The sequence below is a fragment of the Oreochromis niloticus genome, linkage group LG10 (assembly GCF_001858045.2).
Source record: "Oreochromis niloticus isolate F11D_XX linkage group LG10, O_niloticus_UMD_NMBU, whole genome shotgun sequence".
NCBI lineage: Eukaryota > Metazoa > Chordata > Actinopteri > Cichliformes > Cichlidae > Oreochromis > Oreochromis niloticus.
Genome location: NC_031975.2, coordinates 7,982,796 through 8,003,909, shown reverse-complemented (window position 1 = coordinate 8,003,909; position 21,114 = coordinate 7,982,796). Strand labels below are relative to the sequence as shown.

At 36.7% G+C, this 21,114-nt stretch overlaps 2 protein-coding genes across 10 annotated transcripts in view; one reads left to right on the top strand and one right to left on the bottom strand.

The window, feature by feature from the left end:
* Window positions 1-8,675, top strand: part of LOC100701748 (roundabout homolog 2) — an 81,223-nt gene extending 72,548 nt beyond the window's left edge. For both annotated transcript variants that reach the window (XM_005471927.4, XM_005471928.4), the window contains 5 exons: window positions 717-974; window positions 1,825-2,027; window positions 5,252-5,413; window positions 5,554-5,808; window positions 7,190-8,675. In XM_005471927.4, coding sequence (XP_005471984.1) covers window positions 717-974; window positions 1,825-2,027; window positions 5,252-5,413; window positions 5,554-5,808; window positions 7,190-7,191 — 880 coding nt within the window. In that variant the 3' untranslated portion in view covers window positions 7,192-8,675. The remainder of the gene's footprint in view (window positions 1-716; window positions 975-1,824; window positions 2,028-5,251; window positions 5,414-5,553; window positions 5,809-7,189) is intronic.
* Window positions 8,676-16,805: 8,130 nt separating this feature from the next.
* Window positions 16,806-21,114, bottom strand: part of robo1 (roundabout, axon guidance receptor, homolog 1 (Drosophila)) — a 93,316-nt gene continuing 89,007 nt past the window's right edge. For 3 of the 8 annotated variants that reach the window (XM_025910933.1, XM_025910932.1, XM_025910936.1), the window contains 4 exons: window positions 20,542-20,682; window positions 20,227-20,448; window positions 19,887-20,041; window positions 16,808-19,736 (listed from right to left, as the gene is read on the bottom strand). In XM_025910933.1, coding sequence (XP_025766718.1) covers window positions 19,722-19,736; window positions 19,887-20,041; window positions 20,227-20,448; window positions 20,542-20,682 — 533 coding nt within the window. In that variant the 3' untranslated portion in view covers window positions 16,808-19,721. Of the gene's footprint in view, window positions 19,737-19,886; window positions 20,042-20,226; window positions 20,449-20,541; window positions 20,683-21,114 lie in introns of all 8 variants that reach the window. The other 5 variants (XM_025910934.1, XM_025910937.1, XM_025910938.1 and 2 more) reach the window with 3 other exon arrangements.

The window sequence follows — 21,114 nt, the reverse complement described above, 5'->3', positions numbered from 1 at the left end:
TGAAGGGCTAACAGTGTGAGCTTAGTTAAGCTATATCCTTAACATAGCTGCTAATAAGTGCTATTTAACATATAAACAAAACACTATAATTTAACTCAACAAAATTAAAAAGTTCTTGGAGTGAATTAAAAATTTTTTATCTAGCACCATTTCTACAGTTGTGAAATCACTGGGTGTGTTTGAACCTAACCACTGGCTTGGGATCTTTCTGTGCCTGTGTGGGTTCACACCAAAGATATCCATATTAGGTGCATGTCTTTGGATTATGATAAATCCAAACTGGGAGCTGGTTTAACAGGGGAGGAGCCTCATAGCTGAAGGCTCTGTCTCCCAATGTATTATTGGAAGCTCTAGGAACCACAAGTAGGCCTGCACCTAGAGAGCAAAGTGCTCTATTGGCATAATATGATATGATGATGAGATATGACAGATTCTGATTTTACTGAATGGTGGCTAAAGTGCTACTCTCTGTGTGGTAAATCTTCTAGAGCAGGTGTCTTCGGGACCACATTTTGCCATCCTGAAATGCACAGTCACACTTGCATTGTAAAGCCTAAACCTATTGTGGCTGCTATTTTCTATTCATTTAAGTGTTGAGAACACTTTTGTTAGTGGAATATTTGCAGGTATTTTCTGTCTTTGGCATACATCTCTAATCAGTTATTTATGAAAGTCAGTGTGATGATTAACATGAAAAGATTTTGTCCACACACCAGATATGACACCGGCAGCTGGGCACCACCAATGTCTGTCCAGACCTACCGCCATCAGAATTTAGAAAATGAGGTAGAGGAAGAGAGAGGTCCCACTCCTCCCCTGAGAGGAAGGTCCTCCTCCCCAGCGGCAGCTACTTTTAGTCAGCCCTCATCATCCTCTCTCAGCTCTGCCCACCATGAAGAAATGCAGTCCATCTTGCAGGCTCACTTGGATGAGCTGACCAGAGCCTACCAGTATGAAGTGGCCAAGCAGGCATGGTAAGAATCCCTTATAAAGCTAGGTTTTGTAAACATGTATTTATATAGCACTTTTCAATATACAGTAAGCATCACAAAATGCTTCACAACCAAAATGCTAGAACACCAAACAAGGAAAAGCAAAGATGTCTTTTTAAGACCACCTTTCATATTCTTGTTTTTGGTAATAATGTGAAAGGGTGAAAGCTTTACATGGCAACGCAGATCCATTCAACTATGTTTGCTTTGCGCTGTTAGAGAGATGCATGTAATTTTATTCATTTTATTCTGGTGAAAGTTTGGATTTTGCATATCAATGGAAAATGTCTGAGCGCCTTTCAATGCTGGTATTTACATGTGTCAGCTCAGACCTGCGGCCCGTGTGTCTTGCAAGCGATAAAAACATCTCTCCATTGATTACACCTTTGATGGAGCATTGGAAAACTTGACAAGTCAGTGGCGACATGGAGGGTAATGACTGGGTTTAGTCTTACATGCTGTTCTGACATCAGTAAATAGAGTTAGTAATTATGCATGCATCTCCTCTATGGTGGGATGTGAGCCATCATGGAGGACAGCTGTGCGGGAGATAACAGGCATGTTGGTGACAGCCCTGCCCATCCAGATATCCTTAATCCAGTCCAATTACAACTCCATTGTGTTAGCACAACACACACCAGCACTGAGAAAGTAATCAGTAAAATCACTGCAGGCATTCATAGTGTATGCACATTGCATCTCCACCCTCCTGAATATCTACTGATTCCGAATTTGTAATGCTTGTTTTGCAGCATTTTTCACGCCCATTATCTGACTTCTGTTGCTTTAAAAACATTTTATTAATACACACTGTTTCCCCACATTTAAATAGGCATATGAAAACCAGTCCAAACGTGTCCAACTCCCCAATCGACTTCATGTCTAGTACACTGGGATCTGATTTGGGAACCACTCTCCTTTCTGAAGAAGAGGAGGAAGAGGAGGAGGAGGATGAAAGATATGCTGTGGTGTCAAAGAATTTGTGTGGCTTTGAATACACTCCCGGTCACAGCATGGACAACCTTGAGGGCTCAGGTAAAAATGTTTTAAAAATTAATTGCTGTATTCATTTTTAAGTGAATAGACCTCTGAGTCATTGACACTATAAGGTCATGCTCACAGGGAAATATGGGTAAATAATAATGCATAGGTGCTGAAAGTATGACAGATATTAACATGCATGCTCTAACTATATTGTTATATGCCTACACCAAGTTCACCGATAGCACTTTCATTAGAAATATGGATAATTTGTGAAACTGAGGTATGATTATTACTTATTTATGGCGCCCATTTTTAATTCATAGCTTTCACTTGATGTGTTCTCACTGAAGGCATGCCACTTTTAAGAATAATATCATTCCCATGTAAGAATGTAGTTAATAGAAGTTTTTCATCTACAGTGTAGTCGATGAAAAGCATAATGATAAAAAGAAAGAAAGTACAACCTCTCTTAATTCCAAAATGTTACATTGGAGGACATAAGAAAAAAAACATTTTTTAAAAATACAACCTCAGATGAACAACAGTGCATTGCATATTACACCATGTAACCAAAAATAAGCCAAAATGCTGAAGCAGTGTGTGAAAAACTAACCCATGATTCAGTAGCTTATACAATTACCTTTAGAACCAAGTTTTAGCTGTTGGACAAATGGCCTCACATTTGACTCTAGTATACTTTGGAACACAGATGAGTCCATATTTGACTCAGTGACTGCAGGGTTCCTGGGTTCCATGGAAAACTACAAGCCCAAATTATCCCCCTTCCATTACTGTGCTTGACAACTGGTATGACATGTTGGTGGTAATATACTGTCTTTGGCTTTTGTCAGATGTGGTGCTGGGCCGTATGGCCAAACATCTCCACTAAGAAGTCTTCAGATTATCCAGATGCAACTTTACAAACCTAAGCCTTGCTGCCATGTTCTTTTTGTGAGACGAGACTTTCTCCTGGCAACCCTCTTCCAAACAAACAATACATGTTCAGTCTTTTTCTAATTATACTGTCACAAACTTTAACTTTTCACATACTGACTGAGGCCTGTAGCATCTAAGATGTAGATTTTTTTTCTTTTTTTTTTCAGTTTCTTTGAGCATTGCATCTGACCTTGGGGTTAGTTTGCTGCATTGTCCACTCCTGGGAAAATTAGCAACTGTTTTGAATGTTTTTCACTAATGAATAATTTCTCTGACTGTGGACTTGAGATTGTTTGGAAATGGCCTCATAATGCTTTCCAGATTGATGGGCAGCAGTAATTGCTTCTCTAGGATCACTGCTGATGGTTTTCCTCCTTGGTATTGTGTTAACACACGCCTGAATGCTCCAGACTAAAACTGCTAAAACTAGTTGTTGTTAATGAATTTGATTAGTAACCTAGTTAAGGCTATAAGTGAGGCTGTATTTAGACTTTCACACATCACTTCAGCATTTCTCCTTATTTTTTGTCAAATAAATAATGGCACTATCTAATATCCCATGCATTGTTGTTCATGTGAGGTTATATTTAAATAATTTTAAGACATGCTAAGGAACAGATGATTATTTGTTATGTCCTGATACGGAAAACGTTAGAATTGAAAGAGAGTGTGCTTTCTTTTCACCATGACTGCATATGAATGGGAGACATGAGGATATAGTTATGTTTCACTGAAAGGAAACGTGTTTTGTTGTCATCACTACTGAAAAACCACAAAAGTGTAGATTTAAAACATATAACAATACAGATGTCAAAATGCAACAAAAGGAAATCTGTCTCGTATCAGAGATTTTGAATGGGGTACTTAAGAAAAGGACGATATCAAAGAGGAGACAATTCTGCTTTTCTTCTTCATACATTCAGCCAATCAACTGAGAAACTGCATTCATGTCAGATAGTTTCTGCAATACACTTTTTAACTTTAGCAACAAGAAGAAGTGCCTTTTATGGTCGGTGACAAGCAATATTGTCTTTTTAACAATATCCACTATCCAGTTATCACAAGTAAATAATGTAAAAAAAAGCACTGAATAATCAAGAAAATCAGCTTTTTAACTATCCAAGGCATTGCAGATTTCTTCAATATCAACACTCTATCTGCCAATGTGGTTGGGCCACTGAAGCTTAAAGTGAAAATTCTTTGCAGTGTGTAGGCTTGCTAATCAATTATGGGTCGGCAACACAAACACAAAAGCATAAAATGGATCATTTAATCACATGCATGCAAGCCTCCCCGTACACTGTTCTGGTCTTTTAGGACATTGATTGGTCGTTTGGACCACTAGGTGATGCAGACACTATATTTGGGCAAATGTAAAACAGTTTCATCATCTCAAGGATATTCAGATAGTTTAGTTTTAACCATTAATACCCCTTTATTCTTTTTCAAAGAAATATTCAGACAGTCTGTTAAAAGCTGCTTGAAGTCCTCTGTGGATAGATGTCAAAGCAATAATATATGATATTTCAACAACTTTAGTAGGGCTCTACTGAAAAGAAACACATCTTACATTTAAGTTTGATGCATTTATAAATAGGTTTACTGTGTGAAAATGTTTCTTTAAAGAGAAACTTGATGGCTTCTCCCACAGGGACAGGATTGTACCATTTTTAGACTCCATTGTTTGAAAGGTTAAGATTGAAATGTGTATTGAGAATATGTGTTTTTTAAGCCCTTTTATTAACCCACTGCAGGGCAAAATGCAGGTCAGTATGACTAAAAATATTTACCAACATTAGCAATGCAAACATTTTCTGAACTCATATTTAGCTGTCAAGAGTTCTCCCTATTTTAGAAGTGCATTCAGTCACAGCGAGGGAATTATTTCAGTCCAGTGAATCAAAACATGAATAAGGTTTTTTTGTGGTGGCAGTGTTTCCACAGCGGCTGCCATATTGTATTTATGGAGTACTTCTTTAAATAGTTTATTTATTTATTTTCAAATGCTTGTCTGGTTTTAGAGCTTGATTTTATTGTCACTCCAACAAAGAAAAACAGTTCTGTGCTCTGATTCTGGCATTCAGTAGCAATATGCTCTCATACCTTTTGTTTCGACATCACATGTAGGCTAGGATGTAGAACAGACAGTTTTTAAATTTAAATTAAATTTCTATTATTTGTTGATTTCAATCGCAGCTTTGAGTTCTGCTTTCATTCCAACTGACACGTTTGGCTTGTTAATAGATCTGCTGATCCTCGATGGGTTTTCCAAATACTTGGTTTTGAATTCATACCCAAACCTTAATATTCAATAACTGTCTCATTTTGGTCCATTATAGGAAAGGCCTCTGAGCAGTGTCTCTCAGACAGCTTTGGCACAGCAGACCATGGTACACAAGGCTCGCATAGCCTTGGACACAAGAGGGCGCCACTCACTGCTAACAAGCCTCAAACAGACAAGGTTGGAACTCTTCCCAGACGAAGAGACACTAACACAGACGGTGAGTCTGGACTTTAATACCCCCAGCTATTACTTTTTATTTATTTTAAGTCTTTTTAGTACATTTAATGAGAATGCCCATATCGTGATGTCTGATTCGTATCCTTTGCCAAACACCCTCATCTACCATCCACTCAATAGCCCACACACCAGCCATGAAGTCCCTGCACGGCATGGGTTCCCACATGCACAGTTCGTGGGCAGCTGCTCCATCAGACCCCTCTGAGGAGTGCATGGTGAGTGTGTCCACGCTGGAGCGGCAGCATATGGCATCCTGGAGTGGCACGACATCATCCAGCAGGGCCACCCTGAGTAGGGGTTCAAACAAGAGAGCTGGCATAGACCCCTCCCACAACGGGCATCCTTCCACAAACGGCACAGAGAAAAGGGAACACTGTGAGTGTTCATCCTCAAAAGGATCTACTGTATTTGTGTGTGTGTGTGTGTGTGTGTGTGTGTGTGTGTGTGTGTGTGTGTGTGTGTGTACGCACGGACAAATGTGTACACATTACAAATATTGGATATCTCTTGTAAAGCAAACACAAGCAAGAAAGCAATAACATGCAAGTTTTCATGAATTCTGATGCATTTAATAATTTTCACTCTGCAAAGATTAACATTAGACAGGTTCAGTTATATACTACATATATACTACATACACTGATCAGACACAACATTAAAACCACTTCCGTAATACCGTTTAACCTCTGAATATGACTGGTGGCATGTAAAGGTAAGGCTCCTACAGATTGGACTTTTTCCAGGACATTCTTCAGAAGCTCAGTTGAGTTAAGATCTGGGAGATTTGGAGGACAGTTAAAAAACTTAAACCCTAGTCTTGAATGAAATTAACGGTATGAAGGAATCATCAGTCGAATTAAAGGGGACAGGAAGGGGTGTAGACAGTCTGTAGGAATGTTTAGGCAGTTGGTATATGTTAAAGTAACAACTACATGAGTGCCTTTACATAGTGTTACTGAGAAGAACATTGGCCAGAGCATTACACTCCCAATGTATAATAGCTTAATAGCCAGTGTCTTTCCTGCATAACAGGGAAACACACCTCACTGAAAATGTGATGTATCAGATCAGGCCACCAAGCATAGCTCTATTGTGTTTTCACCTTTCTCTCACAGCCAGCCTTAAGGCTTTCAGCTGTTGTCCAACTTCATGCTACAGGCTGGAATTCACTCTCCATGCCACCAGTTCAAACTTATCTTTTGTTGTATTTTTTGTATGTAATGATCAAAAAGTAGCATCTCAGTCATGTGGGATCAACTGACAGGACTGAGATTCTCTGACCAGTAGTGTAGCCATCCCATTTTGGCTTTTGGCAAAGTTCCTGATACTCTTATGCTTGCAAGTTTTTCCTAAATCTAACGAATCAACTTCAAATGCTACGTGTTCTCTGGAACAGTATACCACATCCCAGGGTTTGCAATATTAGTAGTGATGTTATATTCTACTAACAGTGAACCCCCCCAAAAAGGCTGTTACTCTGAATGGTAAATTTCAGTTAAAAGAAAATGTAGAATCTGGTGGAAGGGGAATAATAAAATCAAATCAGATCACCTGGGATTTTTTTTATTAAATTCCATACATAACCTAGAAAAAATAAATAAATACAGTTTTGGTATAGATTAAACAAGATCTTTTGTCTTGTCACCTCAGACACCTCCTGAGAGTGGCAGCTGAAAATCCAGATTGTGAGAGTAAAGTTTTTAATATCATCCACACTTTACATTGTTTTCTTTGTGTCTGTCTGTCTTTCTTTCAGAGTTTATGTGAAGCATCATTCCCCGCAGTTGCTGCCTGTCCCAGGACACCTTGTTTATAAGCGCTATGAGATTTTTCTCTGCGAGTGACACTGTATGATGTTTAGAAGATGGAGAGAAGACAGGATAAAGACAAAGAAGCAAAATTGTGCAGGATAAAATGCAGAGCTGTAAATGTCATGTACAGACACACACCCCACTCTCACAGTGTTATTTTCATCCCCCTCTTCAAAAGAGTAAACAGTGCGTTATATGTCCGCTTCTATTTTCTGTCACATGGTGTACAACAATTCACACAGTGGAGATGAGGAAGAAAACACGCAACTAACAAAATGACTAATGATTCAAATGAAAAGGACTTGCATAATTTGTAAATAGATTTTTTAATGTTTTTCTCTTTCTTTTGCTTTGCTATGCAAGCCAAACCCAATGTTGTCTTTTTTTGTGATTTATTACCGTGAGTCCTTTTTTTCATTAATGCTCAAACTGTTAGCTTGTTTTGATGAAGCTACTGTATCATTGTATTTTTGCACAGAGCATTTTGGTGAAAATAAGCACAAACCCATTGTCAGCTAAGCTGAGGAAGAGAATCATAATGGCAAAGAGGGGAATCGAGAACATAAACAAGAAGACATGTATACTTGGCTGTGCTGTATTTTTTTTTTTTTTTTTTTTTTTTGAGAAATGTTCATATATTGAGGCAAAAAACACAGGCAAAAACTAATATGCCAAAATAACTAACTGTGTTTCATACTTCTTTTGCTGGGAAACCTATTATGCATTATACTAAAAATGTTTCTCAACAAATGGTTAATAGAAGATTTTGTATGATAACCAAGTAACACATCAGCTGTGATATCCAAAGCAAACACAAATGGAAATATACTTCTTTGCCATTCCCAGCATTAATCTCTTAATACATATTTATATATATATCTGTTCCTTTTACAGTTACATCCAGTGACATGATGATAGTGCAATATTTAAAACTACAATATGACAGTTTGTGAAATGAGAAGATGACAGGAACTTGGAGCAGGTCACCTATAATGCATTGGATAGATTAATTAAAAATGTCCAATGTCACTTGTAGAGAAATAGGATCTTTTAATGACATGTGTTTATGATGTTAAACATCAAAGAAATGATACTGTTCAAATTTGTTGTTTTGAACGACAGAGCTGAATGGTTATGGATTTCCACTATCATCGACATGTATAGACTTGAATGACTGCCAAATTGAAAGATGTTTTGTAAAGTTTTAAAAATACAGCCAATTATCATTTTCTGCCAGTGAGATTGGGAATGTGATGTCTTTACATTTGTTTGGATGGTTATGTTCTGACCGTTGTTCTGGTAATGACTCTCCCTATGAAGAATCTTTACATGCCAGATTGGTTTGCCCTCAGGAATACACAGCCACATACAGTAGGGCCATTTTTTTTTTCAATCCTATGATGCAAAATAAAATGTGTATGTGAAAATTAACAAATTCTCTTCTCACAATTGCCTTGAGTCTGAAATATGATTTGTATTTAAAAAGAAATGCCTATTTTGGATTTTTCTGAAACAATTCATTATTTTTTAGGATATATGTATATATGTATATATATGTATATATATGTATATATATATGTATATATACATATACATATATATATATATATATGTATATATATGTATATATATATATATATGTAAATATATATGTATATATATATGTATATATATATATGTAAATATATATGTATATATATATATGTATATGTATATGTATGTATATATACACACATACATATATACATATATATACATACATATACATATAATGTATGTATGTATGTGTGTGTGTATATGTGTGTATATATGTGTATATGTATGTGTATATATATATGTATATATATGTATATATGTGTATATATGTGTATATGACAGATATTTATAGATATATATCTATATATATCCTTTTGCAAATAAGCTTCATAAGCTATGGTAAATTGTTTAAATTATCCAGGGAATCTTAAAACAAACATTAGAAATCACGACAATTGTTCTTCAGCAATAATTCAAAAATAAGCTGCACACCAGTGCATAAATGTAAAAAAAGATATATTCTAAACAGTGTAACATCAATGTATCTACTTTTATAGGCATACCTGTATATGTAAAAATAGTTTACCCACTTCAAACACTGGCATGTCTGGCGTGTCTTAAGAAACAACAAAAAAAACATCTTTGCCTTCTTGTTAACTTTGTCTGACGCTGATTCTTTTTCAGAGTTTCAGGCTCAACTTCCATCATCATTATCTCTGGACCCCATGACAGCTCCATGTTACATTGAGATAGCTTTTTTTGTTGTTGCTGGAGTCAATCGGCATTGTGGAGACTTGCTTCAGGCAATGGTGCAATAGGTGCTATGCACAGGGTGGGCCGGCCTGTCAGCATTAGTAACTCGAAATGGATGGACAGGGATTAGGACAGGCTGCAGATACTGTGCAGACAAGGAGTACAATGTGCAATTGACCATTTAAACTCTATATCCAACTGCTTAGGTTTCCAGAAGCACCACAAGGACAGATAAATTAGCATCATGTTGACAATTTTGTCACACTTTCACTCAATTTAGCTACCTATCACCCTATCACAAGGACAACCCAGCACACAGACACAATCCCATCACCAAATGTGACTCCTCCTAATTTACCCAATTTGTACTACATGTGACTTTAATACAGGAAGAGACTCACAACCTAGCCCACAGAGCCCAATTACAGGGTACCTGCATTTCAAAAGCTATACATTAATATATCGGTCTAGCGGTGATGTTGCTGACTTTGTGGGTCATTACGGCTTTTGGTTCAATAGAAATTCAGTTTACTGTAACAAATTTATTGCTGAGATACATTTTCAGCCCTCAGGGGACCGATTTGGCCCGAAACTGCTTTACTTCTTCAGATATTGCTGCGAACAAATGAAAAATACTCATAATGAAGTCCCTGTTTTACTGTGGTACAAGTAGTAATAATGACAACAAAACAGCTAAAACAATTTAATTAAAAAATGAAATAATCTACTCTGCGTATTATTTGAACTCTAGTGTAGTAATAACACTATTATGAGAAAACAACACTGAACTGATTATAGAGGTTATATTTCATTTCTTAATGGAAAATCCATTTGGAAGTAATCAACTGGGTAAAAAAAATAAGTGTTCAGAAGAATCATTGGTGGTTTGCAGGCTTGGGCAAACTGTTGAATAAGTTTTATCTTTTAAGGATGCATAGGATATATGTTTTATGATGTTTCATATTTATAACAAATTGTAGGACTTGGGATGTTATAGCTCTTCCAGCTTTTGGAGGGAACCACAAACTAGCCAGGTTGCAGGTTGTTAGTAATTTCAGCTTGGTTTGTCACCTTAAACAGCAAAAGAGAAATATTAACAGTCTGCTATTTACACTGACAAAGTCAACCTCACACAGTTAGTAGACATTTTTATTTAAGATAATGTCAACATGTAAAGCGATATTAACACATTTCAGTACAGGATATTCATATCTGTGGCGCTTTCACCCCAGAGCAGAGCCAATTTTAGACACATGAAATGTCAGAATAATCCATTTTCAGAGGAAATGTGGATAGAGTGATTAAAGAGCTTGTAAAGAGCCACTGTATAATTTGAAATGCAAAGATTATAAAGTCCAATATAAGATACTACATGGTATCAGAGTGAGCTGCATTCATTATAATGCATTTTTGGTTTAGAAATAGTGTACATGACAGTTCAACTTTACACTAATTACACAGTAGCTGTTCATGTGATAGCACATGAACAGCTGTGCAATTTTTGCTTGTTATTTTCACTTTCAAGGGAGAAAAAACAGAACTATTCGCTCGCTTGTTTTTAGATCGCAGTTCAGCATGAGCGGTGTCATTACATGAAATTTTCCCAACATGTGGCGGACAACCTTTTCAATATGATTATGTGTAACCTTGCCTCAAAAGGCTGACTTGTGACTCATGACATTTGGCTAATTGCAACATTCAAACAGTGTGGTGGTTCACATGCACCCCACCTGAGACTCTGAGTCCTGCCCTGTGGCTCCGCTACCCTGAGGGTAAGCTAAAGGCCAATGGCCTTCAGCTCCCTCAGTGGCCAATTTATTTTCATCTTGTTCACCCTAATGGTTCATCTTTCATGTTACCACTTCACATTGTGCAACCGACATGAAGCAGTGAAGCCTCTCCTGGCAGTCTGAGATACAAGGTATCTAAGTAAATCCAAATGCATTCCGATATTGATATGTATCTTTGTCCATGCCTACTTGATCTGACTCGCGGTGTACAAGTGTCAGCCAAGATAAGTTCTGCTGTTTATTCTTGGCAACGAAATCCATCTCTAGTTACTGGAGGACCCCCAGAGAGTAAAATCTGTATTTTAGCTTCTCTCGTTAGCTTGTCTCTGTACTATTGCCAAAATAGCTTTTTTAAGAGCCTTGGCTTTATTGTGTTCTGCTGCTCTCATGGGAGTTCCTTTGAGCCAGGGCAAGCCCGACATAAGAAGGCTGTTTTACTTTCACATTTATGTGCTAAAGGGTGTTTAGCTATGTTCACCTTGAAGTTTAAGATATGCATACACTGGCGATTTACAACCTGGAAGGCAAACATGATGATAAAGAGCATACATAAATGTAATGGAAAGTATGTACTCATATGGTCCATGTAGATTTTTAATCCATTTCCATATTAATGTATTTTGGGTTAGTCCAATTTAACTTTTTTAGAAGAAACAGATTATAGAAACAGATTATCATGCAGATGACTTTTTTTTTTTTTTTCAAATAAATAAAGATCCCCCCAAAAAAGATTAATGGCTGATAATGATGTTGGTTGAAATTATTTTTTTGTATCAAACTGATAAATTCTCATTGCTCTTAAAATATAAATGTTAGCAAATGACTTTCTACAAACTGCAAGAAACTTTCACTTTGTCAGAAAATGTCACTTATATATAATATAATCTTTTTAACTAATTGCCAGTTTTAAAAATGTTGCCCTGATGCTAACTGTGATGTCACAATGAAGCTCTGGTATCACCATGTTTGCTTAGAGTGCAGCTTTTCAACATCTTTCTCCTGGCTTCACATCTGCCACAGTAAGTTATGTCTTGGCATGGAGCGATGTGTCTTCCCCTTGCGCACAGTGAAATTTTATAGTGACAGACAGTGATATAGCTCCATAAACAAATCTGAATTATCCACTGCTGCAGTGAGCTCCGCCTCACCAGCAGATTCATTATCTCTGTCGCCTCCTAATTCCTTACCAACTGCCTGCTTTAAGAGAAAGTAATCTTCCTCAAACACAACTGTAATAAATTTAAAATCATAAATTTGCAGTCTGTTACTTGCCCCTCTCCCCACTCATAACTTCTCATTTAACACCTGTGTTCTACAGCCCTTAGTCCTCAACCTTGGCACCCTCCTTGTCACCAAGATTGTCAGTGGCAATGGAAAACACTGCCTCTCAGAGCTGAGAAAAGCTGCCTATCTCTGACACCACCTGTTTATTTCACCGCCGTGAAGCTAATCGATGTATTCATCACCTCAGGGCTTCTTTCCCACAACAGTGTTTTCTGCACATCCTCAATAAACTCCATTATACTGAAAATCCTGTTGCCTGAATGACTGCACGTACGTGTTCGAGAGGCCAACCACCAATGACAACACAACAAATTAAAATTCAACCTTTGAAGTTGATAACAGGAGAAAATTGATCATCTAACTGAGATACAGTTGCGGTTCAACTGTTAGTTCAGAAGCAACATTTTTATTTGCAGCACAGCACTCAGCCATACTGCCTCTATAGATCTGTCCTCTTATAAAGAGTTGTTCAGAGTTGACAGCCATCAGTTTCATTTTTTTTCTGTCAGCCTCTGTGCAATTTTGCCACATTTGCCCTAGCTGTCATGGCTGCCTCTTTGTCAACAGATTGCAGAGAATCTGCTGGATAAACAGAGCAAAATTGAAAATGAAACTTGGCAGCTCACACACATACATGCACAGGCACACACGCATGCACATCCAGTATCTTAGAAACCAAGGCAAACACTTGAATAACCCACTGTAGACAGTTGTCCTTGGGGGAAAAAAAGATGAAAGCAGCCATTCATGGTGCTGAGAAATAATTTTTAGAGAAGGAAGCAGAATTACTCAGAGAACTTAATCTTGTCCAGAATTCAATGTAGTTACAATCAAAGTACTGAAACGATTAATGGAAAGGTTCCTTATTGCATGAATGACTTGATAAAATTATGTAAGTCTGTTCATTGGGCCTGTTTGTTTAGAAATGGTTATACAATCATCAGCTTAGAGGTGAAGCTGTGCTTTCTCATAAATATATTACTAACACAGACAGTTTAAAAATTGGTTTAAAAACTACAGTGATGTCACCCATTTTTTTCTGAAGCCTCTAGATGAGCAAAACCACGCTGGTTGTAAAACCAAACATGTGATAAGGAAGGGCTAATGATTTGTGACCGACAACCAATTAGCCAATAAGAGGGCTGTTTCATACCAAAGATAATCACTTACAAAACAGATAAAGCAATTGAGTGATACCATAAATTCACCAGGAAAGTGTTTACAGAGATAATGTATGAAATACATTTTTCCATAAACTTCTATGTCTTTTTGCAACTACAAGCAATTGCTATCTGGTGTCTTTTGGATAGAATGCAGGTTGAGGTACTCCACTGGCTTTTTTTGACTGTGTTTAATACTATCTATGACTAAGTTTAGTTCAGATTTTTTTAAACGCTATTATAGGAGAATTGGGATGGACATTACCTTCTGACTAGTTTTACTTGTCATATTGCTCAAGCTTTTCAAGAAATCCAACTGTAAATGTAGCCAACCTTTATGTACATATTGGACACATAATATCGTCCCATGGTTTTATTGAAGGAAGGTTTTATTTACACATGAAGTGGTTGATTAAACCTTGAAAATCAAACCATTTCACGAAAGGTAAAAGCACAATATTTGCACTGTTTTCAAACATGCTTTTCTCGTCTCAGAAAGCTGAATATGTTCTGTTATTCTTCCATGCATTTAGTTGCCTGCTTCTTATTGTGTCCTGTGCAAAATCAATTTCTATAACTTTGTTTATGGCATATTGCAATGCATAAAGGTTTCCAAGAATGCTACTCAACTGAATGGCTATTTGTGCCACTTAACTGAAAGAAGTCTAATGGGGTCAGTAGAGTTCAGCTTGTATTAAGGAGCAGATTGTAATGCAAACTGAGGTACATTTTGTAGAGGAACATTTTGAGCTAACTCCACAATGTGTCAGTATGGATTTCTTGCAAATTTTGTGTCTTTTTCTTTTGTCATGTAGCAAGTGAATGTGTAGAGTGCTGTAAATTGTAGCCACAAGTAAATGGTTCATGTTATTATGACAGAGATTATGTAATTTGAGTCAAGGGTGTTGTCCAACAAGTTCTCTAACTGAATGATAGATAACTTTTCAGGGCACTTGTAAAATAAAACTTGGATGATGGTGACTGTAGATTAAAACCCACCAAAGTCTTTACATTGCGCTTTTTGCACAAAATGTTTCAGCTGTGTTGTGTTAAAGCAAGAGCAGGATGAAGCAGGCACTTCAGTGCAATGTGCAGCCCTACTTACAAGGTCAAGAGAACATCCATTCATCCCCTACCCTTGGCATTCTGTGTACATTCTGAACACCAAATTGCAAGAGTTGGTAAACAGCCAAACAGAGAGATTAATTGTTTCTAGGTTGAGTGGAGCAATGGACTGCAAGAGATGAAGGTTTAATTAATGAAAAAGGCTTTAATTATTAAGATTATGTTGGCTCCTAGTCTCCTCTTGGCAATCAGTTGACCGTGTGTCAAAAATCAGGAAATTAATGAACTTCGAATATATTGAATGAAAATCCGAATATATTAAATGGAAGTCTGAATATATCGAATGAAAACTGACATTAGAGAGGCTCTGGCACCATCTTGTGTTTTAGATTTTAGATAAATATTTTAGCATCTGATGTCGCTACAAGAAGTAGCACTATGAATAAATCAGCATAGATTCAGCATTCCTAAGTAATGAAGACATAATTCTATGGAAAATGTCTATACTACTAGTATACAGATCATGTAATTTAGGTAATGTACTGAACCTTTGTCTGACTTTTAGCATATAGATAGATAGATAGATAGATAGATAGATAGATAGATAGATAGATAGATAGATAGATAGATAGAGTCCAGTTTCATTCTATATATTTGAAGAACTGAAATCCCTCTAAAACATTTGTTGAACAGTTGACTAATGTTCGATTTTCAATGTAGGGTGAGAAAAATGATAATTCTTAGCTTGCAAGTTCTGGTGAAGTGAGTGGTGTTGAAGATACTTGCACAATTTTTGGTACTTAAATGGATAATCAAACTCTAAGGTGAGGTGTCATATTGAAATATCTGGTTCAATATCTTGGTCTAAAACAAAATGACATAAATAAATTTCTTACACAGTTTAAAGGTTGCTTTGAGTATTGCTGTGGCTCAGTCATGAAACTCCTGAATGTCATTTCAGCAAAGCAAAAGGGCAGCTACAGAATCTCAGGTGATGATTGCAAAGGGCTTAAAGCAGTATGTACTCTGGAGGATAATCATGTGCTTGTCCAGCACACATGAAAAGGTCATTATTCTGCTATGTTTATAAATTTCTCATCATCACTAAAGTAATTATTTGTGGGTGACACACCACTTACTGTGTCAGTCCAGGGAGAGTTGACATATGAAATACTACATTTTTTTATTATTTCAGACGGTTTTACTCCTCTGTTGCTTAAGGTTTATATGATGTTAATTAAAATGTATATCTCATCACACAATCTCAGTTTCTCTTCTTGTGTTTCCTAATTTACCTCACCTTACATATATAAGAAAGTATTTTTCAAAGAAACTTAGTCACTTAAAGTCAAGTTCACTCCTAAAATGTGTCCGTCATAATAACGTTACAGGCTATGCTGTACCATACATGCCAACCCTTCCGATTTTTCTGGGAGACTCCCGAATTTCAGTGCCCCTCCCGAAAATCTCCCGGAGCCACCATTCTCCCGAATTTCTCCCGTTTTTCCACCCGGACAACAAAATTGAAAAACCATATCCCAGATTGTCATTCAGTGTTCCCTTAGTACTAATGTATAAGAGATGTTGGTGTACAATAACTGAAGTAATGTTGTTAAGTCCTTAAAGTCATATTCTTTTATTGTCATGACTGTATTTGAAGCTATTTTTATTTTGGTATGATACCTTTACCTGAAGTAAACTAAAGTCTAAAATACTTATAGTCAGTCATTTGTTTAATAGTAATTTAACATTATATAATTCACATATAAAACTATGAATTGTAATTTTAAATGGTTTTAAAGCATGTGGAATAGCATATGTAGGCAAGTATATTTCTCCTTTTTTATCAAGAAGCAAAGATAAAATGGAAAAAAAAAATAAACATGGAAGGGTTTGGTGGTTGAATCATCCGTCCCCACCAATGCCAAAACCAAATCTACGCCCTTGCTGTGATCCCAAAGACTTTTGCGAAAACATCTGTGGACTGATGAGACAGAGGTTGAACTTTTGGGAAGATCTCTCTTCCAGTAAACTTTTTTTTAAACTAACACAGCATTTCATAAAATGAACAGTCAAACATGCTGCTGGTGTTGTGATGCCCCATGGCTGCTTTTCTGCTTCAGGGCCTGGACAACTTGCCATAATTGATTGAACCATGAATTTTGCTGTCTACTAGAAAATCCTGAAGAAGAATGTCCAACAATCAGTTTGTGTTCTGAAACTCTATTTGGGCTTTAGAACAGGAGAATGACTCAAAACACATCAACAAGTCCACTTCTGAATGGTTAAAAACATGAACAAAATGACCAAACAAACAAATGAAGATTTCTATATTCAAAGGTTATTCAAAGGTTGGACTCATATGTAATTGCAATACTTCGTGAGCATAAACATGAGCATAAACTTTCATACTTGAAAAACCTCCGATGTGGCTGACTTCCCTTTCTTCAAATTTTGCAAAGAAGAGTGGACTAAAATTCCTCCCCTGCAATGTGACTTTCAATTAGTAGGTTTAAGCAACTACTTTTTCTCTCATGGCCAGGTAAGTTGGGGTACCTTCTTTTTTCATTAAGACATGAAGCCATTTTAAAAACTGCATTTTTTATTTACTTGTGTTATCTCTGTATAATTTTAACATTTGTTTGATGATCTGAAATGTATAAGTGTAAAATATATACAAAAAACTAAATCGGGATTGGGGCAATGTCATATAACTGTATGCCATATAACCTGAGCTTCTTGAGCACTGGGGAAACAGGATTCAGGATTTTGTGTTTTCTGTATTTTCACACAAAAGCTGAAAAAAGGACAAGTTCACATCATTGTTTTATTTCCATCCTGTCCTCTTGTCTTCTCTTGTATTTTTGTTTGTTCTATATGTTCTATATATTTTCTATATTTTCCCTAATTTCCCGTTTTATGTTGACATAGTGTTCTGTTGTGTGTAGTTTGAGCTTTGCTTTGTTCATTTCCCTCCATTGTCCTTGCCTGTCACAAATTCTTTTTACCAACGGTCAGCTCATTCCATTGTCTCATTGTGTAATTAGCTCCCTCTCAGTGTCTGTATAGTCCTGTGTTTCCTTTTATAAGGTCCCGTTCCCTGGTTGTTTCCACTGGGTAATGTCATCATTCTTTTCCACCTTGTAGATTGTCTAATGGTTGGACTTTTGATTTCATTAATAAAGGCTACTGTCTGTATGCATGTTGCATCCTAGCCTTGTCTCCAGCATTGGGGTTGTCATCTCACATTAAGAAACATACTCACCCTTTTCTTTCAAAGACAAAGTTTGTTAACTTTTCAAAAAAGATACAAAAAATGTGGGTAATTACACGTGTCATGGTGTGTACAGTGGCCAGATTTAGCCATATATATTCTTTGTGAGGTGATAACGATTGTCTTCTTTTAAAACTGAAAAGTGGAATGAATATTGTCATTACTGTGTTAGTAAATGAACTACTACCTTATTTCTTGTCGCTTAATGAACAGCAATATTTATTTGAAAAGAGTAGTTAAAGTGACATATTTGTTCCATATTTAACTTACAGAATAGAGCTGGACAATATGACTAAACTCTAGAACATATAAACAGTAAAATGATTGTTTTTGTTTGTTTTTTTAAATATGATTTTTTTTTCATATAAATGTAAATTTTTACCTGACCTTACTTAAATGGACTTTCAACATTTGTTTGGCTACATATGACCGGTTTAACATTTTAGGTAACTGGCTGCTAGTTCCTAAAAAGTTCAGTTCTGTTCATCTGGACGAAACTTTTTTCAGTGGGAGAAATGTTTGGTCACTCATCCAAGCGACTTCTTCAGTCTAGTTCTGGACTAATAACAGTTTGGTTGGCTAAACCTTTAGTTGGATGTCACTGACTGTTGTAACAGCCCAGGGTTGGGGTTTCAGGCAGCCCAGGTATTTCAAATTACAATATGTGAATTAACAACAGTAAGAGAGTCACATATTGTATTTTGGTAAATTGGCATGTTGTCCAGCTCTACACCATAAGTTGGCCGGGGTCAGGGGAACAGAGGAGTAGATAGAATTAATTCAGTGAAGAGAAACAATAAATGGAACCAGTCCGTGAACAAACTTTCATCATCCCAGTGGGAGGACAAAGCAGTCATGGTGTTAAGTAAAACCTCCTACAGGTGAATCTGCATGCAATTCTCTCAGTACACACAACAGATAGTTCAAATCTGAATGAAAGCAGCTGAAATGTACGCAACTGAATGCACAATCACAATCAACAATCTTTTTCTCAGCATGATGAAATGATCAGCAAGACTCAAAAAATGGGTTTTCTCCAGACTGAAAATTCATATAGCAATGACTTAGAATAAAATTATGTGATTGTGCTTTTTTAACCAAAGTAGGACAAATAATACAAAGACAACATATACATCACTTAGAAAACATTAACACTGTTATATAAAATTTGAATTTGAAGCACTTCTGTGGCAGTAAACAATTTACAAGATGGCAGGTAATGACTGAATATCAATTATAGCAAAGTAACAAGACAACTGACAAACAAAGATCATACTAGACCGCATCAAGCAGTCATTGTGGACAATACTTTTGTAGACACTCACAACTGCCATCAAATGTGCATTTATATTACTAGAGCCAGCCTCCAACAGGTCAGTGTCCTGGAGTCTGGTCAGCAAAAGAAAGCAAACAATAAACAGTGCATCAAATAAAAGTCTAGTGACTTAAAAAAAGAGAGCACTTTTTTCCTTTTTTTCCAACACTTAATGAGAAATCTGACTTTTAAGAAAAACTTATATTGTGCAGTATTTTTGGAGTCTTTTCCACTTTTTTAAGGTTGTAGTCCTTTGTCTGAAGCAACAATAGGATATTCCTGTTGAGCTCACATTGCTTCTTAGCTTTTCAGGAACTGTGGAAACAAAACAGCATTAGTCTCATTCCTGTTTTTGTTTTTCCTACACACACACACACACACACACACACACACACACACATACATACATACATACATATATATATATGTATATATGCCAAATGTTAGCTACACATTTTCATGTACCTCTTCCACCTGTCCCAAAGGTGCCACCTGTCCACCCTGTTTAGTCCTTGAGTCTCCAGACGATGCAAATTTGGATGAATTAGAATCATTTGGCACTGTCTGAGTTTGTCCTGATGGGAAAGAGGGACGACTGTACAGAAGAATGTCCCCAAATTCTTGAAAAAGAGAAAATCAATCAATTAAAGAGTCAGTCAATTAATTATTCTTTATCACACATTCAATGGCCTAAAATTATAAGAGACAAAAAAGATCACATAAAATAATAAAATGCAAAAAAATCTCCATTATAATTTGGATCCAAATTTAGGTTTCAAAATGAGCAACATTATCCATATAGTACCAGAGTGCTGTCGGTTTTTGCTGCTTCCTTTTCCTGCTAATGGAATCATGTGCTTCTCCTGGCTCTCTCTTTCCTCAACTGTAGCCTCTTTGACCCTGTGAGTCCCAGTGCTGCCTCGTCTACCCCGGGCCTCCCCAGGGCCCATCCGAGGGAGCGTGGCCCCCCTCACTTTATAGTCACCATGGGACATCTGGCTGGTGAAATCCAGAGGCATACAAGTGTCTGTGGAAAGAACAGTGCACAGAATTTTAAATATTGCAATCATTAAGAGACACAGTATGCAATAGCAAAACTCATCCTTGGATCTTTCTTTACCATCACTGAAGACGTCTTTGGGTTGGTAACCCTGTGGAGCAGACTGGTTCTGTTTATGTCGCCTGGGCCTTTTATGTGTTATTGCAGGACTCATGTTGCTATCTGTGGACATGGGACTGCTGGGTCGCTGCTGCCGCCGCCCTAAATCATCCAGCGGACATAGATAGCACAGTTTAACATATTACATATGGTAAACTTACAGTTATTATTGTAACTGGAAGTGAATTATATAGAGCTTTATTTGACTTTTGTTTTTGTCTCTATGATAATAATAATAATAATGATGACAGTTATGACAAAATGCCTCTATCAGCTTCTTTCTGTGAGTAATACAGCCCTACATTTTCTGCAAAAGTTGAACAGTTTCGCTATTTCAAATGATCGTTCTCTTTAACGAAGTCTGAGGTTGTCAGTCATCCAGGTTAGGGTGATGCTTGGATTTTTTGGGGACTTCTTTTTTGCTAGTGAAACCAAAAAGATTTAAATCAAAATACTTTAAAAAAAAAAACCCTTTCATATAAAATTATGTTAGTTTGTCTAATTGTCTGTTAGTTTGTCTAATTATCTTTGAGC